At 36.4% G+C, this 18,183-nt stretch overlaps 1 protein-coding gene across 1 annotated transcript; it reads right to left on the bottom strand.

The window, feature by feature from the left end:
• Positions 1–140: 140 nt before the first annotated feature.
• LOC114882819 (paired box pox-neuro protein) lies at positions 141–14,146 on the bottom strand. Its single transcript, XM_029199882.2, has 5 exons — positions 14,123–14,146; positions 9,124–9,344; positions 3,715–3,961; positions 2,912–3,080; positions 141–2,741 (listed from the first exon to the last, which is right to left on the bottom strand). Exons 1-5 carry the CDS (start codon positions 14,133–14,135, stop codon positions 2,225–2,227), a joined length of 1,167 nt encoding a protein of 388 aa, XP_029055715.2. The 5' UTR covers positions 14,136–14,146; the 3' UTR covers positions 141–2,224.
• Positions 14,147–18,183: the final 4,037 nt, after the last annotated feature.

The raw sequence follows: 18,183 nt of genomic DNA, 5'->3' as shown, positions 1-18,183 counted from the left end.
GTTTTCGATAAATCTCAACATTTACCTGAGAAATAAGTTTCCGATCCATATTTCCACCTTCTTCTACGATATAAATAAATAAAACCAATTTTATTTAGATTATTAATCGTTTCACTTTATTAGAATACGTCAGAGTTCCTTTGACTTATTAAAATCAAATATTAATAATAACTACAGAATAGTATGGCATCATCCCGTTCGCAAAACGAAATCGCAGAACCGCGGGCAAAAGAACTTTATATCGCAAATCATTTAACTGATCTGGTTAAAATCATTAGAATTCGTCAAACATCTACATCATTATGTATACACTTTAGTGATACCTCGTTTCAAAGACACAGATTGTTTATCCACGTGATACGGGGATAAAAATAATTTAATTATAAATTAGCTTAACAGACTTACCGTATATCCTACAATATTGCAGTCAATAATACGTGATCGACGATTGATACTACTAATATTACATACAATTTATGATTGTTTTCCGTGTCGTAGTAAGTAAGTACAATGATCGCTCCTCTAATTTCAGTTTCTTTTTCTATCATTAAAATTTTGATTAACAAATTGACTGGCACAGTAGAAATTGCAGAGCAAAAAGTCAGGATTCCTAAGGATAATGACGATACAGGTGAAAGAGGAATTCTTAGAATCTTAATTTTAACGAAATAGGGCCAGATTCCAATGTATGTATATGGGAGATTATTTCCTACATCGTCATTTCCCCCTGGAATGCTTATGGTAAAGAGCGAGAATACGGGACATCGCCATTTAATCGCAAGTGCACTATTCGTCCGCGAGAAGATGGCATGGCTAAAACTTGCAGGGATCTATGCCCCACTACCCCATATCCCTACTTCGCAACGGAAGTATTTTCGTAATTGGTCGAATCGCTTGACGAAGAAAACAGATAAATCGGTCAAGCGTAAGTGGAACAGAGCGATGGGGTGACGATGACTTCAAAGCAGTGGGTGGTAGTGGCATAGCCTCTGGAACCTATGGGTGGGGATTGAACTAGAGACATTAAGAGTGGGGTCGGGCGGAGTAAATGAAGATCCCCCGTTGTCTCTCTCATATATCACGGACGAATAGTACATCTAGATTAATAAATACTAATTTTTATTTTTTTTATTAATCAAATAAATTAAATTCATCGACCGAGTTACCAATGACTACTATGTCAGTCAATCTGTTGAAATTATAACTTTAATTGTAGAATGGGTTCTCGAATAATTTTCTATTAAATTAATTCTCAGATTTACTGTAACTTTGTGCAAAAAATTAATTGTCTGACTTTAGGCAATTCAAGCAGAATGATACTGATACTGAATGATCTCTTCTTTATCCTCATACGAAAGTTAATGAAAAACGTAATAAATAGTATCATGAAATGCAGAGTATACTTTTTTAATGAAAATATTTATGAATTGTTTAGTAAAATGAAACAGTAACAAACCTTGACTCTGGATGTTTCCGTGAGAGATCACAGTAAATTAAAATAAAATGTTTGTTTCCAGTGGGAATCAATAAAATGGCATGAAGTCGATAAGTGATCTTTCAAAACTATACAGCCTTCTATTCTAGCCTCTATTTCTCTGATCCTAAAACAATTTCATCCTTATCTTCAATAGCTTCTACGGCACATAAATATCCTTTCTTAGTCATTGAAGAATCTAGATAATCATCTTAGCCTCTATCATCAAATCCTTACGTATGGTGTTTCAAGTTCTAGTAATTATTTTCCTTATATTGTATTCACCTATCATTTAAGTAGTTACACTTTTCCCAATGAAAGGTTAGTAGGAGTTTTTATAACTTTTTACAAGTGTGTTTCGTAAGTACAAGTCCAATTAACCCTCCTATTATGTTCATAAAAACTAACATTAAGGATCAAATTTCTAGTAATACTTTAAATTTAGTTTGAAGTTTGATTTCTATGCGGACTTATTTTACTTTTTTTTAAATACATGGATCAATTTAAAACGTAGCTTAAAGTTAGATTAGTTAAATAGTGAAAAATGATGGTTTAAAAATTTACAAAAATCACATGCTTGGGTCATGTAGTGTACCATAGGAGGGTTAAAACTTATTGCCTAAAACATCTGTGAAATTTAAAAATTGCTACATATGTAAGCAAAAAAATTACAAGAGAAAAGAAATTCCTAAACTTTTCCAACACCTCACGCACAACTTTCTCCATTTCTTTCCATTCCTCGTAAGTACTTTAAATTTCTTTATTCAGGATGGTTCCGCACGGCTGTACTACTCCGATGTTGGTCAATTTTGGCCTCTTCGAGGCGCTTTTATCTTCATCTTTCTTCAATAATTCCTCTATCGAATAAGGATTCCTTTTTCTCTGAGGTTGCATCGGTCTTCCATCGATCGTTGCTTCTTTGGCCATGCTGCTCCGTTCGTTTCCGGTTTCCAACATCCGTGGTGATGAGGCGTTCTGTTTCTGACTGGTTGTCGGAGATGGACTCTGTCGAGCCTCGAAGCTTCCGGATGAACCGGATGTGCTGTGTCTCACGAAGGCGCTACGATCGCTTCCGATTTTTTGACCTAATTCCAGAATGATTGGTGAATTTTGAAATGGTTTATAATGGTCCTGGGACTCTGTGTTTTCGTCCAGATCACTTTTATCCAGGGAATCGTCGCTTCCCGCCATGGAACTGGAGCTGGATTTTAAATCCACCTGATTTGTTGATCCGTTTTGTTCTGACAGACGATCTACATCTAACGATCTGAAAGGAACATCATAAATTTTTTAGATTATGTGTTCTGTTTTTAAATCAATACAGAGCTTCTGGTTTAAATAAAATATTTAAACATTGGCATAAAGATTGCTGATATATTTAATAAATAAACCTAATTATTCGACGAAAGAGATGATAATAATTTAAGAAAAACTTACGTGAAAGCATGCATTCCGTGATGCAAGTGCAGAGTTGTTGCTTGATAAAGGGATGAATATAAACTTGGAGTCCACGATGCTGTGCTAGTGTTGCCGGAAGTTGTGGAAATGTGCAGTGGTCCCAGATTTCCAGGATAAAATAGCTGGTAATCCGTTCTTATGATCGCATCTGAGGATCAAAAGATAACGTATTAATTAATAATTAATACATTCATTTCAAATTAAATACTAACACCTATTTACAAGAAGAACGAATGAGAGATTAAAGAAGATAAGGATCAAATGCATCGTGTAGTCTGACGATGAAATTTTATCGACTGGTATAAAATTCGTGATGCAGTTTCGTCCGAAAGAAAAAGGAGCAGCATTATAGACAATTTGCAGTATAAACGAGGTAAATTGTAAGGCAAATTTTGAGTTTCTTCAAGAGGTTGCGTGTCTGCCTCTGCATCTCGCTGACGAGTCAATCGGCCACAGGGTATTTTATGAATTCCTCTACCTTTTTTCCTTCCCTCCATCCTTCTCTTTCGCTGCTCCTTCTTCTTGTCGAACCACTATCGTTGCATTTTTGAAAGCGACTCTCCGTCCATAGAAACGTAACGATGTGAAAAAAACGAAGAAAAATTTCGACAATGATTCCGAAATCTGATCAATCTTTACGAAGTAGAACATTTTATCCGCGTTTCGACTTGAAATACTTAAGTAACAGCCTGCTCTCAATTTTTCACATTTATATCTAAATAATTTCTAAATAATACAAAGAATCTAATAATGTTATTATTTATTAAAACTTGAGATCTTACCTCTATTGGAGACGTTTGGAGAAACTTGCGAAGGGTAAGTGCTCGATGAACCACTCTCGATCCCTGTGTGATCAGTATGAAGTCCTCCACCCCGAAGAATCCGATTTACAGAGGAAACGGATGGTAAGCTTTGAGGATCGCAAGCTCCTTGGCGGGCAAGTTGTTCACGAATTTCCCAGGCAAACATCGTTGGTTGTTCTTGCTTCATTCGTAGAATCTTTTTGACTACTGTCGGGGTTGCCACTTGCTGCAGAACCAATTTAATAAAATTTCAAACTTTTTTTATACGGCATAATTTGAAAATTTCATAATATTGGTCTCATGGTCGCATGGTCCCGACCGTTGCCAATCATTAGCCTGGTCATATTTCCTTCCGGCCGGGAGTTAACGCTATCTCATCGACAAATTAACGCGAAAGTAGTCACAGTGTCGTCGAAAGGGGCAGCGAAAGCAAGTGGCACGATGTGGGCCATATGTCGTTCACAGGTGAAACCCGTCGGCTCGTGGAATCAGATAACGGGAAGGTCTCAGAGGTAGGTGGGTAATGCGTACCGCACTTTATTACAGTTTAGCCCCGGTTTACCAAAAAGGCGGGGGTCTCATCTGCTTCTCGCAGGCGCGTTCCGTTCTTACGAAGGGTCTCTCCAACTTGGCCTTCCAGTGGTGCTCAATCTGGCCACCGTTCATTTGACTTGCTAATGAATGCCCGGACCCCAGATAATTTTATGCTAACATGATGGAAATGTTATACCGCGTACAGATTTTCGAGATCGCCGATTTCTTGGGGCCGGCCACACCATATACACTGGGAGAACGATATGGTTGAAAAAAGAAGGGGGTTCGTGGATTCCCCGTGGTATACATCTCTACGCAGGGGGTATGAATTTTTTAATTTGAAAACTTTTAAATATGATTCTTTTCTCATAATGACTTATATAAATAAAAATTTAATATATCACTAAGAAATATTAAATAAAAATTGTCCTAAGTAAACGTTAACACAAACGATAGGATCTTCTTTCCTTATGATACCATTTGGCCTCAGGAAATTTAGAGGCTGGCTATCTTATTACATTAATTTGATATTTGAATCTAATGTTCTTATAAAAGGAAAATATCATTTCAAAAGGATTTTACAGATTCTGGTGACACAAAAATTCCGTATATTTGAAAGGATTCAATTTTAATAGTCTAATCCATTGCTAAATATCAATGTCTCATAGACAGAAATCGTTCGGAGGTGCGTACAAAAGGAAGGTCCATTGAATGGCACCGATATGAAAGCACCACTGGTGAACAGAATGTTTAAGGGGGCAACCAAACCGTTCGCCTAATAGTTTCAGAGGGTTAGACAAGCATCGCGTGCTCCCGGGAGCATCTCAGATTCTAATCTGACACTTCCGTCGTCATTGCCACAATTACCTCGACCCACGATATACGGTGTGTCCTAATGTCTGCCCTGTCGCGTACCCTTGAGCGGACATGTATACAGGCCTGGTGATCGACGGTGTCTTTCATGTGCGTGTTGCCATACCACAAAGTAAATTGGCTGGTTCGCATGGACATCTGGCGCTAAACGTTAGATAACGTAAACTATCGAACAGGTTGACCAACTCTGGTAATTACTGGTAGAGGAAGGGCTACCGCTTTTCATGTCTCGGTGCTCGAGTTCCTATCGGTGATAAGACGTTAACACCGGGGTTAATGATGTTAACGTCTTTTGGTGGACACCCATGGTTCTGCGCTTCCTTTCTGACGATGAAGGTTACGTTTCAATTTTCGCGTTTGTGGATCGAGAAAATTTAAATTAAAAATTAACTTAATTCCTATTCGTAATAATTAGATGGTTAAATAATAAACTATTCTAAATTTTAGACTAAAATTTTACAATGCTCCTTAATTGAAACATTTAAACATAATTCTGTTAATAATTTTTTATTAGCACACGAAATGTGCGATTATCAAAGCGTTAACAGAAAAAAAGTTATTTATTTATGTAAGTTAATTAATAGTTTGATGTACAAACACGATGAACACAGATGCACGATTGCTCGTTGTTTGTTTTCGTTGTCCCGTGACGTTTTATCGCCTATTACTGAATCATGCATCGAGAAATAAATACCCATCGAGCAAAAAGCTCGAGCACGGTTCATCAATGTACTCGTGCGAGATCTTAATTACCAGATAAATAGTAAAGCTTCTGATCGACGAGTGGGAATCGCCGAGGAAACGAATGTCCACACGCGAGAATATTTATGGTATTTTCTTGGAGAGAAATCCGTTGAATGTATCGAGCGATCTTATAGAATCAAAAAAATGAATGATATTGTAAGATTGATACTTGTAATAATATAAATAAGAAACACCTTGACACATATTACTATATATAACTATTTTAAAATGATAACTAATTAAAAATTTATTAAAATTTTTACCCTGTCGTCGCAATGTTTTCCAAAAACACATTGATAAGAATTTATTTTAATTTCAAATAATTATACCAGAGCATTGAAAAAAGAAAAAAGATAAACGTTTACCTACACTTAAAATATTCCACTCTTGGAAGGTATAATTTCCTGTGTTTAAATAAAACACCGTAGACCAGCATACAATTTTGATATTCAACAAATACAATATGCGAAACTTTTATTACAACGTGTAATGACATACTCGTTACAAACAGCATTATACTTAACGAAATTAATTCCTTCGAGAAATTTCTTTTATCAAGAAGGGACGATAATTCCATGAAAGTTATACAATTTCTTTCCATAAATTTCAGGGTGTGGAGAACCGTCAAAGAGAGAGGGACACTTACAAAATTGTTGGTGTGGTTACACAAACACAGAAAAAGAACACGTACAAGCAGATGATCGTGCGATTTTCTCGCGGCTTCCACTTTATTATCGGACTTTCGATGTGGCGTACATTTTTCATGAGACAATTTTCTCTGTCGTGATGCGAGTTCATTATCTGACGCGTATCGTGTTTCTGTGAGCATCCAATGGATGTATGTACACGGCAAAGATAACGACGAAAATAGTGGCACACGTTATACACCGTACCGGGAACACGTGTAGATTGACGATAGTTTGACAATTAATTCGCAAATTCACCGATCGATTCGAGAATAATTGGTCAAGAATAATAAGCATGGCAAATTGTCACAAACACATTGTGAAAACTTTCGATCGACACACGATCGTGTAGAAAGTAATTTCTAGGCTTAAATATTATTTAAATAAAACAGTACCGACAAGTTGGAGTCTTTATTGTGTGAAAATGAATATCTAGTAATTAATCATTCTACTAAGGGAGTAACCTAGCAACTAACCATTTTAGATAGCAGTTTTAATGTTGTAATGAAATGCTATTTTTAAATATTGCGTAGGTATTGCGACATTGTTTATAAACAGAATAGGTGTCATTTTTATAAAGAATCAGCCAGAGATAAGCAATTAGACACCGGTTTATATTATACAAGGATCGTGTATACTTATGTTTCACGTAAGTCGTTGATGCGAAACATGTCTGCCATATGAACGACTTGTACTCCTTCGAGCAGTAGAGATTAAATCTCTGAAACGATTCACTTTCACGCACGGTGCATTCAAATAGGTTATAGAATGTTATCATTAAGTATCAATAATTATTAAGTACCAATAATTACAAAAAAAAAGGCAATAGTTACCTACATTATATTGGGATTTAAAAGTGTTTCTGAAGATATTTTGTCATTCGTTTCTATGTTTGCCAATTACCGTTCAAAAAATAGTTAAAAAGATCCTGTCGAGGAAGATCGTAGAAACACAATATAACCGGCAACTACTCGACTATTTTGGCATATCGCCGTAACCAAAACGAACACGGTGCAATAATGGCCGTTGATGACGATCGTTTACATGCGCTCGTAATCGTCCTCGTGCACAGTCGGAATTTAAATATGCTCGTCAGGGTTTTATAGCGAACGGTTTAAAGAAGCCTTCTGCTCACGATTCAGCGAGGAGGTCGATGTACGCCAACTTGGCGTTGTTAAAATAAATTCATTAAGCCGAAACGGCTGATCGCAGCTCGTGTTCCAGCGCAAGGCTCATCGTAAGAAATTCCTCGTATAGGCAGCGTGCAATTATATTGTCATTAGTGACGTCACACGCGTAATACAACACTCGCGAGATACGATTGGTACCTCTTTGTCGGTTCCTGGCTTTCGTGGGATGCATCTGGACAAAGATAATCCACCTTGCTACCTTGTGGCCCGTGATTATCGAACGTGCTGGGCACCCTGGTATCGTTGCACTCGCATCCAGACTCGTTAAATCGCAATATTCCTTCTCGTTGTTTCATGCTCATCGGAGAGAATGAACATCGAGGAGCACTCTCCGGATCATGGAAACGTTTTTCAAGAAGTACTGAACTTTTTTATTTCAGTGAAGTTCAGTTTTAAGTAGAAGATGATTAATGACGCTGTTGCTCTGAAGGTGTAAAACACTTTGAAGGTGCAGTAATCGAATCTTTTCTTTATAGACAAATATATTGTTTTATATTTCTTGGACAAATTGATTCATTTATGCCATTTTACTGCTGCAAATGTTTTTTTTTTTTATAAAAATACAAATTCGAAGGGAAAACAAAATTTGCTCGTGCCATCAAGCCAGATTGTATAAGAAAGGTAAAGTGCAAAAATGTTGAATCTTTTGCTAAGTTCTTATTTTCTTTGGATTTAACCTGAGAACCATGATAATTCTACGCGACAGCGAGACTGAGAGTAAGAAAACCCGCGCAAAGTCATGAAATTATGCAAATGAACTGCGCTGCAAGGTGTTTGGATAATTGCGTACACTGTCGGCTCGAGTAGCCCTTACTTAAAATCACATCAGCGTCGCTCTGGCTCGACGGCTTTTTGCCATGTTTCGCATCTCTCATCAGTGTCACCGCCCCATAAACCACACTTCCTTCCTTCCTTCCTTCCTTTCTTCATTCCTTCCTTCCTTCCTTCATTTCCTAAGTAGCATTATTCCCTACTTGCGACCGTAAACTTCATGTAGGGAAGGATGAGCCGCGTCAATTTTCCTCATTAATATATTCGTTTTCTTAGAATTCCCTCTTTTTGGATTGTTCTTATAACATTTCTCGTTTTTTGGGGGATATTAAAATTTAACGATCTTGGTTAATTAGACGTGGATTGTCGAGAAGTTTAGAGATGTTATTATAAATTTTTTAGTTGGTGATTATAATTTGTTGGTTTAATAATGACGCGACATAAATCGTTGTTGAAGCATATTATACACATAACATATTATGATGAAGTGAAAAATATCTAACAAAACTGCGGATCACTACCTTATATTATCTTGCTATGTAATCAAAATTAATTATCTGAAGTAGCTAGTGATAATTTTATAAACTTACTTTCGTTTTGCTTCCCCCGATGCTTCCAGGTCGAATGCTTCCTGTTTCATAAAATCTTGTCAGAATTTTCGAGACACATCCGTGAGAAACGAGTAGTTGTCGCGATATATCGCAAGGTCTGACACCGACCAAAGCGAGTTGTACGATTCTTTGTCGAACACAATCGGGCAATGGCCTGCCGTTAACAAAGACACCACCCAATTGATTAACTCCCGCTTGACCTGCAACAGAAAATAATCAAATGCATGAGTCTTAGCTCTTGCATAGCTTTCTTGAATACAAAAATTATCAGGTATAAAATTATTAGTATCCTCTTGAATAAAAATTACAGTCGAGAACGTAGATGTGTTTCTCTAATAATAATCATAGTAATAGTGCGTACATAATTTTGGGAGGAGTCAAAGCTAAATGCTCTTCTCTCGTGGTCTTTAATAATATTGGCAAGTCGAGTGTCCTCGTGAACTGTTTCTGACATTCTTGCATGTTGGCCGGAAAAGAAGACGTGTAATTATCCTCTGTTCCGCCAGCGGACATCAGGCAAGGCAAAGAAGTAATATAGAAAAAGGGAACGGTTCATCGAAATTGTTTTCCGTTAATTTCCAGAGATCCTTTGAATTACCGTTTTTAACAATTTTTCATGCATTCAAGGAGTAATAAAATTACCGGGGACTCGATTGTTTTCTCCTTTTTATCCGGTAATTGCCCGGTAAGCAGATCGACCACATTGTTGCACCTTCTACAACTCGATGCAACGAAAGATAATTTTTATTTGTTCGATTTTTTGGATTAATATCAATTATTACCATGTGGTTGATTATGGTACTCTGAAGAACTATAAAATGTATGATAAAATGGTTCAGAGTAACTGAAAGTGCATTGTGGAAAATGTAGAAATTCTGAAGAATTTTTAATTCGTGTAATCTTCGGTCAGAAATTTTGAGACTCGAAAGTCAAAAAATAAAAATTTAAAGTAAGTCTGAAGAATCACGTTCAGAATGCAGAATATTAATTAAAAATAATTTTGTTTTTTACAAACACAAAATGGACAAATCTTGCATTATTTAAGAGGTATGTTAATAAATTAAGGCAAGTCATATAAAAAGCAAGCTGAAAACTATGTAAATGGTAAAGGTGTTTGTTTCCTAATTTATCTAGAAATTTTTATAAACGGGCTTATCAGTGATTTAATGCTAATCTATTCTATTAGCATAGATATATCCAATTTCCTGTATATATACGTGAGACGAATTAACTTAGATGTACTGGATTAATTTCCAGACCATCTGTCGTAAAATACTTCTACATAAGTACAAAGCAAGATGTTTTAAACAGGAAGTCTGATTAGTTGCTAATAATTGCTAATAAATAAATCGATGTTGGTGACATTTAGTACTAGTTTGAGAATATAAATTAACAAATTCCAAAGAGACTTTTGATGTCGTTCAATCACGAATCGTTTCTTTTTTATCTCTCTATAAGCTTGGTTATTTAGTTGAATTCATCAAATTAGAATAGAAGAGGAAGGAAATTAAATCTTCTTAAGTGGATATGGTCAGGTTTGGTCGATAAAAATTATCATAAGACGACAACGTAGATAAAAATTCGATTAACTTTCGTGGATTGATTAAGCATGCAGCTGTTTAGAGTATTCGGTGATTAAATTGATATCTTCTACGAAAAGAATTTTTATTATATGCCGTAGAAATTAACTAAAAAATAATAAAAACTGTTAGTTTCATCATATTCTACATTTTTCTTATATTTTCATCAAACCATTCCTAAATATTCTGCATAGATAATGGTCTCGACTCAATGCAAAAATTTCTAAATTTTCGAAGAAAATCAACAAAATTTTTAAACTTTCATTGATTTCTTAATCATAAATAGGATTGATTAATATCTGTATTTTGCAAAACATAACGATATTTTCACCAAGAGAATGTGAGAAAACATCGTCGCGCAGAGTATCGTAAAATCATGATGCTCGAAATAAAAACGTCAATCGATCAATGATTTTATATCCGTTCGTTGAAAACAGGCATTAAACCATACAGGAATAAAATTTGAGTTATGTACCTCGCTTTCTGCGACCTCGGCTTTGAACGAATGTTGCTCGATCACCGCTGAAAACATGGAAAAATGTCCAAAGTTCGGAGATATTATAAGATTCTTCATAAATCTTCGGTGCTATACCGGGCCTCCCTAATTTTCGGATCGTTTCGGTAGCCGATTATTTCTTAACGGCATAATTATTACCAGACTCCGAAATTTCATGGAAATTTCATGTAATCAACGCTCGAATGCTGCTCCATTTGGTTTTGTTGCACGTGGCTTTCTGTCGTTTGCGTTTCAAATGAAGCAGCAATAAAATATTTCATTGAGATACACGAAACGACTTCTGCTTTTATACCGAGGCTCTAAAGCACGATGAATTAAGCGATATTTGATTGGATAATTGTAGACTTATTTTGACGAAAGAGAAATTTTTCAGATAGTAGTTATTTAAGCAAATTTTCGAATTTTTTTTTTCATTCATGTACATTTATATCTTTATTTTAATTTCAGTTTTTTGGGAATTTAATAATATTTGGAAGATGCAAATTAAAATGTGTATGGGTATTTAAATGAAGTTATTAATCTTTCGCATTAAAAAAAGTGCCTGTAATACATTTAAAAAAATTACCATTAAAAATCAATGACCATCGTGTTCCAAAAACCAACAGAAACAAAATGATTTAAAATATTTGAAACTCGGTTTACACCCGGTTAATGCATAAAAATCTCACGCTGCCCAATACGAAACTGGCGAAATACCAAAAATGCTGTTTAATTTATCACACTTATGTAAATTATATATTCTGTAACTTTCTCGTTCTACATATCGAACGGTCAAGAATAAAAGCAAGAAAGAAAATTGACGGTAATAAAAGAAACGCGTATACGATGCTCGATAGTACTGTCAGTCGGATGATTTAAAAGCTATCTTCAAAACGGCTGCGACAAACTTTTTCGACACGTTATTACGAGGGAAATTACATCCAAAAGGGGAGAGATTCTCGCGTGTCGATCCCTCGTTATTCATCGACAATATCCGACAGCTTGGTAACGATTTATTCGGTTTTATCGCCAATTATTATTTCACCTCCTTAAAAATCCCGTCTTATGTGTCCTCTTTTCCTTCTCCTCACCGTATTCCTTTTCTTCTTTTTTTTTTTTTACACACTTCACTCCCCTTTAATTTTCGTTCTACACGATAAAAAGAGTGTCGCTTCCTGTTTCAGACACTGAAGATCGTCCGAAATTACACGCGGTCAGAAAAGCGACAGACCGACACGACCGCGGGCCAAATTATTATTACGGCAAAAACCGAGCAGGAAGTTGTTCTTATCTTTATAAAAATCAGCCGGCGAAACGCGAAATTGCGCGAATAAATGTCAGATTCCCGTGGGTTTTCACTCCTCCACTGTCAAGCTGTGAATTTATCGAGCGTAAAGATCGTTCAACAGCTTTGATGATCGAAAGACCATCGATGTCACATTTAATTTGGATAAACATGTTTTTCATTCAAGTGAAAGATTGAGAATTAAACAAAAATAATTACTCTTATCGTTAATATATGTATGTATAGAGAATAGTGGCGAGTGACTACAGTATAGTTACCCTCATTAGTGGCAAATGCGTTAATTTTTCAATTTAATTATTCACAATTATAGACATAATTGAATTAAATTTACCGTACCAGTTATCATTGCCAACTAAAAGAATAAGAAAAACACCTGACATCTCGCTGATGCATACCAACACGTAACCTCGTATAAGCCATAAACTAGTTAAGATAAAAAAAGAATATTTATGCGACGCGACGGTACGTTCAGGATCAGCAAGGGTGTATCTTTGGATACATAATAATGGTTAGCTTAGAATTAGCGAACCAAGGTGATCGCTATCGTGTTCACAATTTAGACCCTAACCAAACTGTACACCTGTCTACCTGTAATCACGTCTACGTTAACAGATTTTGTAAATCTTTCTTTCTATACGAAGGAAATCTGAATCAACTGTAGCGTCAATTTAATCGTAATTGAAATCATATTTACCCCTATAAATCTGCCGTTTCAAGGTGTACTGGGTTAATTACTAATTTACTCGCTAATGAGTCCGATTCTTCGATTTTTCCATTTCGACCACGTCGTTTCGAGATGAAAATTTCGAGAATGAAGTGGGTTATTAATATTAAGTAGGAAACAGTTTTTGAGTACAATATTCAAAATAATCGTTAGAGACTCGTTGGAGATTCATGATGGCGTTAGATGAAGAAAAATGAGAAAGGAGAAGCGGAAGAGAAGGCAGGACAGTGAGATATAAATAAAGCCGTTTAATAACATGTCCATGCGACGTATAAAATTCTTTGTTAATTACTGTCAAACTGCCTTCCAAATCGTAATTTAACCAATGCTTGGAGCCAATCGCTCGTAAACGGATACGCTTCTTGCAAAGACGACTTCGCGATCGGCAAATGTAACAACCTCGTGAGAAAGCGAGACAAGACGGGAGGAGAAGAAGAAGGAAAATAAAAAGAAGAAGAAGAAGAAGAAGAAGGGAGTGATTTTAATTTTTACCGTCGAACGACTGGTCTTCTGATCTTGCCGACGGTAGCCGACCTCGTGCTAAATGTCCGAGAAACGATAACGACGAGCTACTCCATGTCGTTGCATAAATCAGAGACCCTGTACGGGTATCTGCTAGACACTGTTGTATTAGTGAGGCTAATACGTCTGCTAACTAATAGTTTTTACTTGTGTATATCAGAAACAAGGTTTGAAATTCTGTTTACGTCAATTTCTATCTGTGGAAGAATTTAACCCTTTTGTTACGTCTCTGTTGAAGGGTATAAATTTGCAATTTTAGTCGCAATAAAGAATTTTGTTGTCAAATCAAAAAACCAAATTTTCTATCAAGTGAATAAAATGTTTTAATATCTATTTATCGTTGAACTCACCTGTATGAGGCATATTGATCCAGAGATTCCCTGTGACAGATCTGTAACAAAAATCACGTTGTTTCGTTAGCGAATATAGATGATTGCAATCGTTGATCGATTTCTTGTTACTCGTATCAAATTGCTACGACCACAATGTTCTGTTTAGCGTGTAACCATGTCGATATTTTGTATTCGTGTGTACTCGTATGAAGGTTCGTACGTGTAGAGTATGGCAAGGTTTACGGGAACATAGCCTTTACTGTTAATGAATTTAAATGTATTCAAAGGGCGCGCTTGACGCTTGACATGGCAACCCTTAAATATGCAACCGTACCACGCGGCAAAATATTACCGCTAGCGGGCCGTGATTCTCATTCCGTGAAAATAACATAATTGCAGATAAATTAATGCCCCTTCTCCTTCCTACTGAATTTTACAGTCGACTCACGTATTGATAATTTCGCGCAACGACAAACCAAGTTATCGGCTTGATCAAGCAACCAAGGTGTAAAGGTGTGTGTAATCCGATGCAATTTTCGTGGCGGCCAAACAATTTATATTGAATTGATTTTGCGCTTTAAAAATAAAGTACGAGTTGTGAAATTTATCAATTGATTAAATTCTCAATGGCGTAGAATGTAGAATAAATTACAGATTTCAAATTAAAATTGACTATGTTTTAGATAGCATTTTTCTTATTTTTGATTGATAAATCAAGTGTCTCATTTCAACAAGATTTTTATATCATCAAATCTTCTTCGATTTTGTTTCATAATTGATTCTTCTAAGTTTTCAGTAACCATCGATTATTTCCATAGACAAAAATCCACCGATCCATCCAGGATATCGAAAGGAGGAAACGCGACGCGTCGCGACGACTTGAGAACTCTCGGAAGATCGAGTTGGAGCGGAAAACTACGTGGAATGCGTGCGTAGCGTGGCGGGTGGCGTGTACTTTGTGATGCAAATTAATGCGCGATTACCAAAGGCAACCCCGTGTACCCCTTGTCGCTCCCGTTCTCGTCGTTACCCTCGCCTGTTTCGTGTCGAGGTCTCCACCGGCTACCGGTAAACCTGTGTTTGTGCCGGTGTACCACGATTTCAGGTGTATTCACGTGCAACGAACACCTCAACCACAAACTCGATGCCTACCCACGCATTAAGCCTGCTTACACGCTCGCTACCATTGCCTCTAATCTGATGTAACTATTACACGTTACGCGGCTGCACGCTTATATCGACGGAATTATTCCACGGCTTCGTGCTTTTTTTTTCATCCCCCTTCTGATTGATTCGTTGCGAAAACCTTCAAGGAGGATCTCCCTGCATGTCTTATTTGCTCGGGGCATCGAACGTGGGCGTAGTTGGAACAACTCGAACGTTGTCAGTTTAATGATTTGAGAAGGTAATTAAGCCATTATTAAGGTAAGGTCTGTATAATGTTGTCAAGAGAAATATTTACATTCTGTTTAAAGATTTAAAATAACAAAGTAGCTGCTTATGTAGGTATAGGGGAGAATATGTCGTATACGGGTGCAGAAATTACACAAGAAATGAGCCAAGTATTTTTATCTGTATCCTGTGCAAAGACCTGGAAAATTGACGGTGCAAAGTTATTATGGCGTCGCAGATCACCTTCGAAAAAACTCGATTCTACGTATATGGAGTTTGTAAAGTTCGCGGATACTAAAATTCCATCACGAAGCGATTTCAAGGTGTCAAGCGATACTCGTTAAAGGCACGGTTCTCAGTTGCACGAAATGCAGTTCTCTTTTATTCGCTTGATGATACTGCGAGACCGCTCGCAAAAAGAACTGGATACAAATGGCTCACGTTGCTTTAATTAGACCAATTTTTATTGTAAAACTTCCGTGAGAATCCTTCGCCTCGATCCAAGAATGTTTTCTATATTATTTACACCGTGTGAAAATTTTATTGAAAAAATCAAAATTTCAGGATTTCTATCATTTACGAATTTTGTGAAGTTCCGAGATAACTATTTCCACTGACAATGAGAGTAAAGATAAATAGAGCGAAGTTAATTAGAAACAGTTAAGCAACACTACTTATTAGTTTCATCAATATTTCGTAAACAGGTGTTACGGAAAAGATTGCAGTGCGAAGTTTTTTCACAAGTGATTATCAGAAATCACGTGGTCGATTTCCTTGTCCGGCAAGGTCCACAATAAAATATCTTGGTAATGAGGATTGAACGATTATTATAAATCAAACAGGACCGGCTACGAGGATCGTTCCCCGCATTTCTCGCGCGCCACGTGTTTTGCCGGTGTTACTCTTGCGAACACGTGTTCTGCCTTCCCGCTTTATTTCTTTCTTCATCTTGTCCTTCCCTCGTCTTCGCGGTACGTGCAAAAGTGATGTACGAACCGAACGCTCTCGACACGCTGAATTTTTCTCTTTCGTAGCAGGCCGTTGGTAATTTCTTTTGGCCACGCTATGTTTTCACGATGTTTCAATTACGGCGAAAGTCGTACTCGAGCATCGAAGGATTATTTTAAAAAGAAGACCAGCTTAAAATCGATGAAACAGAGACATTTAAATTGGAAACAGTAAAATTTCAATAACTGACCGTACTTTTAAGAAAAATAATTTTTTCTTTGCTAATAAGGTGATACGATTGCTTTATCTTTAGCTTATTTGTTTGAAATTGTATTAGATTGTATTAGACATAATTTTTGATAATATAAAATTTAAAACGAATTACTATAGCGTTTTAGAAGCATAGGACGTCGCGGTGTCGTATGAATGGAGTGACATCAATGCCTGCATAAGACAGTACTCAGCTCTACAGAAAATTGTTTAGCCTTTTGGCCAATTTTCTTTTCCCAAATACATACATATACTAAATTATCTATTGAATTATATATTTTTTATTAATTTATCTTTTAATTAAATTTAATTCATATATATACTATGATAAAATTACATACTCTTTAGTTTATTTTCATTAATTAATCTACTTTGAAATCTACAAAGAAAGGTTGCATCAATAACAATCTTTCGCTCAATGAAACCATACCAGGTTGCCATGAAAGGGGCAAGAAACAAGACTCATAACTCCTTACGACCCGTGTAATCGCAATTTCACATGGAATCACAAAAACTACCAAAGAAATCCTCGGCCCCAGAAAAACGTGAAAGGAAACCACTTTGAATCTTCAAACAGATTTCCCTGTAACGACATATAGATTCATGGATATAAAGTACCTTGAAAATATATTAAAAACCGCGTCTTCGTTCACTAATTTAAATCATGAATCTACGTAAGGCTTTTCGATCTTGTTTTCTATCTTCTGGAAAAGGAGGTTTGGTTTGAGAACCGCAGCGGTAAATCGTCAGTAAGGTCACGCTTTTACGTGTAAGCCCTAAGCGAAATCTAGTTTTTGTTTATTCATTAGGTTACCCCGTGCTTTAAGTGGTACGTGGAGAAGGCTTGCCCGACACAGCCTAGCACACCGAAGGGGTGGCAAGGGGGAGGAGGTGGACCTCCGTATCTCCGATATGCCACCAGCCATAAAAATCTGAATATATTAGGCCTACATGCACACGACATCTCGGTCGGATCGTGAACACGTTGCCCACGATAATCTATGCTCGTTTCTAGCACACTTTAACACGTTTCTGCGTATAAACTGGCTGTGACTACCGGCTGCCTACCTTCTTCCCTTATTCAATTTTCAATAATTTCTATCTTCTGAGTATTCTTCAGAATCCTCTGATTAATTTAACAATTCAGCGTAACTTTTTAACACACTCACTCAAATTAGATTTTTATATCAATCATTCGCGTGCAGACAAATCTTTATCTCATCGTTATACTTTTATGGAGAAATTGAAATTCTATGTAATTAATAATTATTCGAATCACCAAAATCTATCTAATGTTATGATATAGATATTCTAAAATTTGGTTCTTACAGTCAAGAGTCTAGATTATTTTCATCCGAAGAATTAGGTATTAATTTTACTGCGTGGTTTTACAGAATTAAAAAATTACATTTTTGATATTCAAGGTTAAGAGGAAGTTCGTGCCGCCGTTTACACGGCACAAATTTAGT

Source organism: Osmia bicornis, chromosome 15, assembly GCF_907164935.1.
Source record: "Osmia bicornis bicornis chromosome 15, iOsmBic2.1, whole genome shotgun sequence".
Lineage (NCBI taxonomy): Eukaryota > Metazoa > Arthropoda > Insecta > Hymenoptera > Megachilidae > Osmia > Osmia bicornis.
The sequence above is the reverse complement of the archived record's forward strand: the minus strand, read 5'-3'. Positions and strand labels throughout refer to the sequence as shown.

Bases quoted from the DNA above. Each gene is read 5' to 3' on its own strand.
- LOC114882819 (XM_029199882.2), bottom strand. The intron at 3,081-3,714 runs GTAAGATCTCAA...TTTGATCCTCAG, and splicing joins TCCAAACGTCTCCAATAGAG to ATGCGATCATAAGAACGGAT. The intron at 2,742-2,911 runs GTAAGTTTTTCT...TGTTCCTTTCAG, and splicing joins CACGGAATGCATGCTTTCAC to ATCGTTAGATGTAGATCGTC.